This window comes from Monodon monoceros, unplaced genomic scaffold, assembly GCF_005190385.1.
Source record: "Monodon monoceros isolate NGI ecotype Baffin Bay Population unplaced genomic scaffold, NGI_Narwhal_1 Super_Scaffold_21, whole genome shotgun sequence".
Classification (NCBI taxonomy): Eukaryota; Metazoa; Chordata; class Mammalia; order Artiodactyla; family Monodontidae; genus Monodon; species Monodon monoceros.
Genome location: NW_021703778.1, coordinates 41,324,103 through 41,336,239, shown reverse-complemented (window position 1 = coordinate 41,336,239; position 12,137 = coordinate 41,324,103). Strand labels below are relative to the sequence as shown.

The following is a 12,137-nucleotide window of genomic DNA, read 5'->3' as shown; positions in this document are numbered from 1 at the left end:
CTGTTCCCATAAACCACTGTGCCAAGACCTTTTTGAAGAACTTTATAGAATGAAAGTATATTGCTTACTGCTATCAGGAAATCTTTTTGAAAAATAAATAAAAGGCCAAATAAGTCTTTGATCTCCCTAACAACATTATAGTCTGTGGCAGAGAGCTTGAAAGTGTATTAGATTTGTCTTCGATTCTTAAGTTCTCAGTAATTGTCTGTTTTCCAAAACAGAGGTTTTAACCACATGACTTTGGCTGATGTCAGTGGGGCGGAAGTTTCTAAACCACCCACGTATACGACTAAAACCATTGCCATGAACTGAGTCCAGGACAGCCTGCTGACAAGTAGAGTGGTTTCCAAGTAGGTACTTGAGTAAGTTAAGCAGACATCTATGCAAACTGTTTATCTCTAAGACTTATGACCATGTTAATAAAGTATATTAAAATTTTCAGCTGGGCTGTGGGTTTGGGGACATGTCTCAGTTAACTAAAGTGGATTTGTATGAAAATTTGTTTACCAGAAGTGCATTTTAAATATTACTTCTGCTTTTATGATTCATCAATTGCAGTTGTCTTTTAAATCTCAAACACTGGCCTGAGAACTTGAATATTGCCAAAGTCTGTTTAAAAGTGATTGTACCTTTCCCACTGTTTAATTCTCTACAGGGTGATGGAACTGATGGGGAGGAAAGAAACAGGAAGAATGCAACTTGAAAGCAAGTTCTGTCCACGGTGTACTAGTTGGTCATTTTTGTAGATCAGAATTAGTGGCAAGTTCTCAAGCAAATCCACCACCCTGTGTTGCCCATTCATGCCTAAAATATCAATTTTCATTACAGCAAAGGAGAAAATGCTGTTTTTTAACTGGAATATAAGATAATAAAATCTAATTGAAAATTGTTTTTATTTGTTTTAAAAGATAAGCAAATGCAGGGAACTTTGAAGGAATTAGAATTTGGGTTTTAAAAAAGAACACACTAATATAAAATAGTGCATGGATAACACAACCAACACCTATGTGCCCATTACTCAAGATGAAAAAAAAGTAACATTTTGTCATACTACTTTAGATTATTTTTCAGTTTTGAAGAAATAAACCATTATAGTTAAGGTTGAATTCCCCTGTTTCCCTGCCTAATCCCATTCCTCTTCCTTCCTCCTCAAGACAAACACTATCATGAATTCAGTGTGTATGTAGCCAGTGTTTTATAACTATCTTATATATAAATAATATCAAAAAAATTTTTTGTTGTTTTTAGTTTATTTAAGTGGTACCATACAGTGTATCTCATTCTGTAACTTGCTTTATTCTCCTCAGCATCATATTTGGGGGATCCAGACAGGGTATTGAAACACATGGATCTAGATTATTGACTTCTAACTCTTATATGGTATTTCATTTTTGAATGTATCAAATCTGTTCCACTGCTAAGTCATTTGGGTTATTTCCAATTTCTGTCTGTTACAGTGCCGCGGGGAACATCCTTAATTGTACTTGTGTGTATCACCAGGCTAAATACCAAGAAGGGAATTGCTAATTCATTGCCTGAGCACGTTTTTACCTTTACTAGATGTTGCCTAATTACTTTCCAAAGTGGATGTACCGTCCATCGGCAGATGGTGCGAGCTCCTGCATCACCATATCCTCACCAGTACCTAGAACTGGCAGACTTTTATTTTGGCCAATCTGGTTGGATGTGAAATGATATTTCTATGTTGTTTGAGCTTGCATTTCTCTAATTTCTAGAGAGCTTGAGCACCATTTTGTGTTTCTTGTGAATTGCCTGTTCATAGTCTTTGTATTGTTTTTCTGTTTGGTTCTTTGTCTTATTGTTTTATGAGGAGTTTTAAACATTTTTAAGATGGTGTTGTTGGATATGGCACTACCTTTAATTCCATTTCAAAATGTGGGCTTTTTTTTGTCCATGATATGAATTCATTAGTCTTCCTTATATTCTTATCACCCATGTTTTAAAGTATATTTTGTTTAAGTAAAATGGAGTGAAGAAGAGGTTCTCCTAGGGTACCTAGGCAAGACTCAAGAGAGGGTAAGGAAGAATGGGATTAAAGAAGATGTATGTGAAAGACAGAGGGAAAAGATAGGGAGGGGAGCTGGAAAGCCTGTGCATGAGAAAGAGATGATGGATCAACAAGACCTCTCCGTGGTCCCAGGCATCTGTGTAGCAGGGGAGGGGAGACATGTACCCTGAGTAAGGATACTGGGGCCGATACGGGGGGAAAACACGTTCTGTCTTACTAGAAGATGAATATAGATGTTTGCCTTAACTACTTTGTTATACTTCAGGCTGTGGGTCTAGCAGCTTGGAGCTCACCTGCCCACCCCTCTCCCTCCTTCAGACATCTAGTGCTTACTGTGGGCCTGAGGCTGAGGCTAGGGATATAAAATTTAGAAAGACAGAGTTAGACTCCCTGCAGGAGTTTTCTGCCCAGTGGAAGAGTATGGCCATCACAGTACAGTACTATGACAGAGGAAAGCATGGAATTCCAGAAGCATAGAGGTGGGGAGTCTTATCTTCCCTGCGAGAGTCAGAGAAGACTCCACAGAGCTGAGTCCTGCCAACCTAGTCAGGGAAGGAAGAGAGGGAAAGGGACACAAGTACAGGAAACAGTTTGTTCAGAGCTCAGAGGTGTGACAGAACATGGCAAGGGGCTAGAAATGTATACAGCACGTGATGGGCCATGTCAAGCTAAGTAAGAAGTTTGGGCTTTATCCTAAAGATGATGGGGAGCCATTAAAAAAGTTTCTGAGAAGTGAGAGGCAAAAAGTTTTGAATACAAATCAATCAAGGCAAACGGTCCAGCCCACCTGTTGCCTCTTTGACCCTTTCTGGAAGACCATTGGCTAGTGGGGCTTAAAGTCTTTAGCCAAAGTTCACCAAGTCTAGATCCTGGAATATGAATTACATTGCCTGATGTATAGAAGGGCATAACAGCATTGGCATCTCAGAGTTATGTGGATTTCTATTTGTGATTCTGCTTTTTTCTCTGAGTAGTAAGACGATTTCTTTATCAAAATGTATCCTTATTTTCAAGTAGCAGAGAACTAGACAGTTTAATGAGGGCCAGTGGTTTCCGGTCCTTGAGAAAAATATCCTCAAAATGTTTCCTTTTGCTGATTAGAATGAGTCACTCCCCAGGGGTCTCTTTCTGCAGAGCCTTCCTTGTGCCCAGAAGGGGATGTTGCTGAGAAACCCTGGCATTAATATTCAATGATACATAACCCTTTTATAGCTGCTGACTTCTGGAACAGTTTCACGACCTATGTGGAAATGGTCATGATCCCAAACAGTAGAAATTGCAGGGAGCAGAGCATCCATATGCTCCCTTGCAGTCTTCTCCCGGAGAAGAAAACAATGGAAGTAAGAACAGAGCTGTGACTGAGATAAAGCCTTCCAGGTTTTTTCCTCTTGTTGATTCCCTGAGTGAGCCTTTCCCAGGAGAGTCTCTCCTCGTGCTGCCCTTGCTAAATGGATGTCTCTTCTGATTGTTTAACTTCAGAAAAATGACCAGACAGTGAATTTCACTTGGGGTGGAGCTAGAAGAGCTTAGCTAGATAGGAGGCTTGGTAGGCCTGAGAGTAAAAGGCCCAGAATACTTCACCCCACCCCACTTCCAGACAAGTTCCCGCTCTGGGCCATCCTGTCAACAAAAGTAGAGTTGCTCCCTATCGCCTCTTATATGGAAATAGCTTCAGCCAAGATTTCTCCACTTGGAACTTTCCCTAACCATGCCCTGAAGGATGGGTCTGTCCTAGTGATAATTCAGATGACTAAGTTGAAAACTCTTCTGCAACATGAACCTTATAGAACAATCTAGTGGATTTACTTGGAAAATTATCTCTTTCTTCAAGAGATGTAGCATAAGGAGTCTTATAGGATCACAGAGAAAAGGAACTTGGGGGGGAAGATGTGGTACTTCCTTTCATTTTATAGGTCTGAGGAAACTGAGGCCTATAGAGAAGGAACTTGCATAGGGTACCATTAACTAATTAGGAGAGCCAGGACCTAAATCTGTTCTTCTAGTACTCCTTTTAGTGTTGATAAGATATTTGACATACTGTAATCTAGGTTGTGTCAGGGCACTTGGCTTTTGGATAAAATAGACATAAGATCTCCAACAGACGTTTGAGTAGGTGGCATGAGCCAGGCATTATGCTAGGGAGACCTAATTAAGGATTCGGCAGTAGATGAAGGGACCCTACCCTAGAGGAGCGCTCAGTGGAGGAGAAAACCATAAGATTATCCAACACACTGTGACTGGTGGTGTCAGGGAAGAGACCTGTGAACCGAGTAGGCATTGAGGGAGGAATGGGGAAAAGCGTCTGGGGTTCTGGCCGTCTCCATTCTAGTATCCTCGTAATCCGTACGTAGGAACCAGGAGAGCCTCCTGGCCTATGATTCGTGGGTTACCATAGGCAGGACCCGTGGTGCTTCGTGAATCAGGGTGTGAAGCGTTGCCTGATGGGTGGTATCTGTTGATTTTCTCAGGCAGTCCTTCCCTGGAGAGCTGCTCATCATGGGGTGTCCTCACAGACAGCTCTTGTATTTGTTTTACTTCACCTCTGGCCTCCTGGAACCATTCTTATGACATCATAGTACAAGCTGATGATGACCCTTTTGTGAGGCACAGAGGGCGGGGTTTATATAGCAGTGGCCCTTATGGGCCAAGGAGTGAGAAGTAAGAGTTGAAATACACTCGTGTCCTTGCAGGATTATGGGCTGTGTTTCATCTTGCGGTAAATCTCTGTTCATCATTCAGGAAGTCTCCCACTTTCTCTTGAGTCAGGGCTCCCAGAGGTGCTTTAGGGTGGTGGTTCTGATGACCTTTCTTCTGCAGTTGTTGACTCGCTTGGGGTGTTGCAAAACGTTCAGGGTAGTTAGGTTTGCAAGTCGAAGGACATAAAGCGGTAGATTTTCACATTCACATTCCACCTTTGACACAGCCATACAGATTTCACAGCCCCTGTTAAGGGGCTGTATTTATGTGTTGTTTGTGGGTGTTACTCGAGGTGTATGTAAATGTCTGTATATGTAAATACACACCATTTGTGTCTTATTTGTGATTTAGACCTACATATTGACAGCAGATGCTTCACTTGTAGTTTTGTAGCCTCTCAGCTTCCTGCCCGAGAAGTTTCAGATTTCTAGTCTTTATTAATCAGAAATCACATCTGCTCTTGTTTCTCCTCCTCCAAATGACATCGCATGCCTGCTTCCTAGAAGAGGGCTGCAATCTGTAATTTCGGCTAGTCACATTCTGACGTGTGAGCGACTTCACCTGGCAGTCTGTCGCTTGCTGTGGCAATGGAAAATCAGTCTGGGGGATCTGTTTGCTGTGTATTAATGTCACCTGGGGTTTTGCTCTCTTTTCAGATTGTGGTGCTTTTGTCCACAAAGGCTGTAGAGAATGTCTGGCCTCCTGTGCAAAGGTCAAAATGAAGGTAAGACATTTCTGGCTAAACCAATAAAATCTTCAGAGTTGGGAGATTTGGGGTTGTAGTTTTTGTTTATTTTCATCATTTTGATGAAATGACTACTTTGAGACTCAAATAACCAAAAATGATTTTTCTCTTCTTAACACACTCGGGAATTTGTGGCTTTTGGAAGGTGAAATGCTTTCAGAACTGCTCCATGTGAAATGCCCATTTCTCTGTGATTTTAATGTGTGTCGCCGTTGAAGTGGTTTTCTTCTTAACTGTGTCTGCAGACCTCCTCTGCCTTTCACACGCCTGGCTTCCTTCTTCAGGACCATGAGGGCAGCAGGTGGAAATCAGGGGCTCTGACATGCTGATGGGCTGGGGAGCGTCAGGGTTAAACGGGCCTGTGTGGCAGCACTTTGCTCCACAGGCTTGTGTGGATCACATGACAGGAGCAGGAAGTGTATGATGGTACGTGCTCTGAGTATGCAGCTGTGTGATAACAGGCACTGCATATCAGAGCCCTTAAGGAAGATACGGGGCTGGGGGCAGATGGGCGTTTAGGCGGCCTGTGTGGTTTTCAGTGTTGTAGTCACTCATGAATGTCTTTGTTCCTTGTCAGAAGAGTGATCTCCAGCTCCATCTACACAAATGCTCAGCATGCTGTGTGCTTCCAATAACCAAACGCATTTATCTAGTGCAGTGGCCTCAAACTGGAGTGTGCATTAGAATCACCTTGGGGGCTTGTTATAAGATGACACTGGGCCCCACTCCCAGAGTTTCCAATTTGGCGGGTGGGGAGGGGCTAGGAACTAGCCTTTCTAATAAGTTCCCAGATGATGCTAGTCCGAGGACCACACTTGGAGAAGCACTGAACTCTAGTGTAAAGATGACAGACCTCTGTACCCCAGATCTTATTCAGTCCATGGACATAAATTTTGTTTGGCTCATGGAGTAATTTTTTTTTATTTGAGTTAGTGTATCTATAGAAAAATCGTATTTCACACCAATTTGGATTTCGGATTTCTCCTGAAGAAATGGAAGATCTCACAGCCGTGGTATTTCCCCTTACCCAGCATTCCCAATTCCCACCTTGCTCTTTTTCTTTTTTTTCCATAGTACTTACCACCTTCTTAGGGTCTACTTAACACACTGTATGTATTATTATATTACATTTACTTTTTATGGTCTGTACCTTCCCCCCACTAGAATGTAAGCACTAAACTTGCCAAGCAGTCTGAAGTCAGGACTGTTTGATCCATCAATAGCTCCTAAGCACGTAGAACAGTATCTGGCCTGGAGTTCCTTCAATGTTAGAGAGGTGGGTGGTGGGTGATAATCCACTGGGGCTGAGTGGCTGCCGCCTCCTCTAGACAAGATGTACAAGCTCCAGACTGCCACTCCCCCCCTCCTCCAGCTCGCCTCTGTCCTTTGTTACCTGCCTGACCCCACAGGCATTTGAGTTTGTGATCTCTGGTAAGACTGCTGTTACTGTGAATGTGCTATAGAGAAGGAGAATGATAGGGATACAGCATATCCCATAGAAAAGAATGTAACCTGAAAGGGGGAGTTTCATTTTAAATGGACCCTTTTTCACTAATGATTTATCTCAAACTAATTGCTTCAGTCTGTAATTTCTCACAGTGTCTCTGTTCCATGCTACAACAAAAGTCTTAAAATTAGCACTTTACCTAAGAATTATTTTACACCTTATAAATGCGAGTCACTGGAGAAATAGAAACGAAAAGGGCACAGATGCCGCTCTTAAAGGAGCCAGCATTCTGGTGGGGAAGATGGACAAGCAGACGATGACCATAAGTAAGGAAAAAGCTAGGCGGGGGCACATGCAGGATCCTGAGGGGTGCCAGTCCCTGCCTCGGGTGAGGAGAAAAAAGAAGCTAACAGACGGCTCTGCCAAGGAGGGATTATCTTGAAATAGAAGAATGCCGTGCCTGTGACGGTGAAGAGAGCATTCCAGGCAGAAGAGACGGCATTTGCAGGATCAGAGTGCTTGGCGGTTTCAGAGGAGAGCCAGAGTGAGTGATGTAGCTAGGCCTAGGGTGCTGAGGACCGTTGGCAGGAACAGAGCGGGGAAGTAGGAGCAGAAACTTGAAACTTGACAGAAGATAAATTGTAAATGCAGTGTTCACTCAGGCTTTCTTTTCCTTTCAGCAGCCCAAAGGGAGCCTTCAAGCACAAGACACATCTTCGCTGCCCACGGTCATTATGAGAAACAAGTGTAAGTAGCTCAGCCCACCTCTCATGATTCCTTTTCGCCTCTCTGGTTCAGGACTTACCCATACTTCTGTAGTATTTATTTGTTATTCTTAAGCAACATTTGAAAACCTATTTTGAATACTTAGAGAAGGCTGCAGTTTCATTGGCAAAAGCTTACCATTCTACCATCAAACTCTCTGGAAGGTTCTAGAATAGTGTGTGTCTTAGCTTAAAAGGCAGCACCTTAACCCTGTGTGTCTTGAAATTTCTCTTGCATGAGTCGACAGTGAAACTTGCTTTTAGCAGCGTTACAGTTGCATCAAATGAGATCTTGCTTCTTAAACTTCTTGACAAACTGTGGAGTTACGAAAATAGTTCTTTTTTTCCCCAAGGACTTCAGTGGTACACAAATTGGGTAAATCACACCTCTCCCATTCACATCAATCTGTCTTCTCCAGTCTGTGCAAAGCTTCACTTTGGTTTTACTTAATATTTTCCCCTTTTCATTCTTCATTTCCTATCTCATTCCTTTCCCTTCCTCAGCACGCACTGCAGTATATTTAATGTAAACCTCTCTGATCTGCCGTATCTTTAGACATATGTGTACCTCTGGAAATATCTCTTATGATTTTGTGCGTTAAATTTAAATTAGATGATATGACTTGCTTATGCTTTCTGCTGGGTTTTTTCCCACTCAATATGGTTTTGAGATCTATGCGTGTTACTATATGTAAGCTATTGTCTCAGATCGCTGCATGGTGTTCTTTCGTAAATATATACCACATTTTAATTATCAGTTCCCCCAAAGACAGTTGCCTGACTTGTTTCCAACTCCTGCCATAAAGATGCAGTAATGAATATCACCTAAACTTGCTCTATGGGAGCCCATGTGAAACTTACCCTCAGGCCGTGTTTTTCAAAGTGTAGATCCTGGATCAATTAGAAGTGCCAATTCTTGGGCCCTACCCAGACCTACTACCTCAGAGATTCCAGAGGCGGAGCCCAGTGATCTGTGTTTTAGTAGATGCTCCAGGTGATGGTGATGCACACACTCGAGCTTGAGGACCACTGCTCTGTGCCCGACTGCTCTGAGTGCTTCCAGATGGCCCCGGAATGGCTGTAGAGACTGTGCCACCAGGAGGGTGTGGAGTCCCTTTAGATAGACGTCCAATTATTGCCCGTCTTTGCATGTGGATTCCTAGAAGAAAAGTTGTGCCAGACTGTCACCCACCTTAACCAGTGATCCAACCCATTCCAACACCTTTTACAAGTCTAATCTTCCTTAAACTTTTGTTCTGTGACATTATCCCTTATTTCAGAAACCTTTTTTTTCTTTCAAATCAGATAAAATAGCATTTTTCAAAAAAAATACCTATTATGTCTGACCCCCACATGTATTCTTATTCCTGTTTTCCCCTTTTAATTCCTGAGGTAACGTAGCGGTAAGAGTACAGATTGTGGATTCAAGTTGGATGGGTTTGAGTCCCAGCATCCCACTTAACAGCCGTGTAACCTCGGATGTTTACTAAGTCCCCTGTACGTCATTTTCCTCCTCTGTGAAAGGATGGTAATAGTATCGGCAGGTGGTCATCGGGTTTAAGTGAGATCACACCAATGAAGTACTTGGTGAGAGGCCTCCTTCAGTGTTTGCTTTCACCACTACCATCACCATCACAAATAAGGATGCTGAGGCTCAGAGGGTAGTTAGCAACTTCCCTGAGTGCAGTGGATTGGTTTCAACAAGGGAAAGTTGTTGTTTGCACCCCCCTACGCTGCCTTTTAGATGCAGGTTGTTCTTTATAACTTTCAGGGCTCTGCATGACGTGACATCGTTCTGCTTCTCCGGCCGTTTCACTGATCCCTTATATACACCCCTCTACTTACTTCCTCTTCTGCTTGTTATCTCCCTGTCACATTAATAGAGTGTTTCTGCCTTCCTTCATGCAGTTCTCCTCATCAGAATGTCCTCTTTTTCTGCTGACTTACCCACATGCTACTGTTCTTCAAGAACCGGTGTTTCTTCCTCCATCAGATTTTATCTGCTCAGGAGCTTCCCTTCTGAGACACTGAGGATGTGCTCCAGGCTCTTGAACACTTGAGCATGTTCTCTTCCCTGCCAGTTGCCCTTCTTCCCTGTTGCTGTGGGACCCACATCTCCTAGTTTCCTGTGTGCTTCCTGCAGGAAGCGTCTGGTCGTGTTATAGGGTAGCATGTTTCTGGTGTTCATTATATCGCCTTCTTCTAAATAGAATTTGAATTGGAAATTAATGGTTTTATTAATTTTATTAAGTCAGAAACATCCTGTAATACTGTGAAGCCATAACAGCTGCCCCAGTCTTATTTCCTTCAGCTCCTGATGCTCCTGGGGATGGACAGGTAATGCAGCAGTTTAGTTAGCTACCTAGGAGAAATAATTTGCTACCCCGATGGCAGTGTGACTACTTTAGCATGAAATTAGACCTCCAGTTTGCTCTTTGGTCAAGTTCAAGAGAAATACGCAGTATGAGGACAAATTAGCTATGTGACATCAAACACATGTTGCATTTTCCTCATCTGTAAATTAACGGAATTGGTCAAAACCTGTGTTCTCAGACATTGTACAGAAGAATCTCTTGGGGAGCTGGTAAATGTGTAGGCTCCCAGGTCCCACCCGCACAGAACGAGGAGGGCTGGGAATTTGCATATCTAACCAGCCCCTGACACGTTTCTTGGTAGGTCCTCCCAAAGAACACAGGCTCCTTTTATCCTTAAAATTCTTTCGGTCTCCTTTTCTCTTACTTTGACTTAGTTTAAATTTTTAAATATATGATACTTTCACACGATTCTTTATCCTCATTGCCTCATTGCCATCACACCATACAGGTAAACCACTTTTCTTAGTTTTATATTTATCTTCCTTAAGTTTCTTTATTAAAATAAAGCAAATACCAATTTGGATTATTAATTATGTTTTTAAAACATAAAAGGTGGTGTGTTGCACACTTTATTCTGCACCTTGATTTTTTTCCCCCTTAATATGTTATCTGCAGATCTGTGTCAGTTCATGGAGAGTGTCCTCATTTTTTTTTTTAAAGCTTCATAGTATTCCCATGTAGGCTGTACCATGATTTATTAACTGATCTTCTTTTGATACTCATTTTGCTTTTACCAAACTTTGCATTGAATAACTTTGGACATACGTCATTTCAAATATAAACAAGTAAATCTTGTAGAATAAACATATCCTAAATGGAATTACTGGGTCAAAGATATAGGCATTTACCGTTTCAACAGCTGTTGCCAAGTTGTCTTCCATAGGGTTTTTGTACCTATTTACACTCCCAGGGTAAATCTCCTTTAAAGCCGTTTGCTTCTATCTGGCATTCATCAGGTGAGCCAGTGCCGGTGGGCATGTGTCGGTGATACTTCATTTGGTGTCCTTTCCTTCTTTACAGCCTCCCAGCCCAAGGAGCGCCCTCGGTCTGCAGTCCTCCTGGCCGATGAAACCACTGCCGTCCCCATGTTTGCCAACAGACGGTCCCAGCAGAGTGTGTCGCTCTCCAAAAGTGTCTCCATTCAGAACATTGCTGGGTGAGTGGGGATGTAAAGCTAGCACAGTTGACATCTAGGTGACAGAGCATAATAATTTACACCATTTGACAAAAAGATTGTTTTAGAAAGAAATGTATAACGTAATGGGTTAGTGCTACAGATGAGTGGGGTGAGGATTACACTTTGATGCACCATCATGGTCGCCATTTTGTAGCAAGGATCCCCTTTAAACACCATTTTTAGGCCAGTTGTCCTCTGCTTTTATACATGATCAGCCCTGCTTTTAAAGAACCTGCCTTCTAAAAGGATGATTTTCAGATCAAAATAAGAAGTGGGAATGGGAAAAAAGATTTAATTCTGAATGTTTGGTTTCAATCACTTGTATTTTCATATGTCTGTTGGTCTTTTCTGTTGGTCAGATGAACCTGGGGGGAGGGGGTCACTTTGTTTTGTTTCGCTTTTTTCTTTTCTTTTCTTTTCTTTTTTTTTTTTTAACTCGCCTCTTGACTCTTAAGTCATGGGAGTGAATAATGGGCCAGGTACGACAGTAGGTTCCCCGTCCCTCATCTGCACTGAGTTCCTTTTGTGGTCCCTCCAGAAGTTGCTGTGGCCCCTGATTGTTCAGGCCTCGGCTGTCTGTAATTAGCACAGGGCCGATTATGATGTTGCTGGCTGTTTGGGGTAAGATGCCTGCCTTCCCATCCAGTAAAGAAGTCATCTCAAATGTAGGACTCAAAACATCTCTTGCAGCTCTCTTAACCTAGGCTGGAGGAAAATTCCCAACTGAAGGATGCAAATCTCCTTTTGTCTGTGCTTCCTATAACCTCTGTGCTGGCTAATGTTTCCTCCTCCTTAAAAACAAAAAGTTTCAGGTATTTTTATATTGTTTTGTCTTTCTGTTGTAATTAACCAAAGGCTTTCTTTTCCAAGTTCTTATGTTATCCAAATGAGTTTCTATTATGA

At 42.4% G+C, this 12,137-nt stretch overlaps 1 protein-coding gene across 7 annotated transcripts in view; it reads left to right on the top strand.

Moving 5' to 3' along the window:
• AKAP13 (A-kinase anchoring protein 13) overlaps positions 1–12,137 on the top strand; it is a 338,024-nt gene that overhangs the window by 301,689 nt on the left and 24,198 nt on the right. For all 7 annotated transcript variants that reach the window (XM_029238790.1, XM_029238789.1, XM_029238788.1 and 4 more), the window contains 3 exons: positions 5,383–5,450; positions 7,599–7,665; positions 11,078–11,213. In XM_029238790.1, coding sequence (XP_029094623.1) covers positions 5,383–5,450; positions 7,599–7,665; positions 11,078–11,213 — 271 coding nt within the window. The remainder of the gene's footprint in view (positions 1–5,382; positions 5,451–7,598; positions 7,666–11,077; positions 11,214–12,137) is intronic.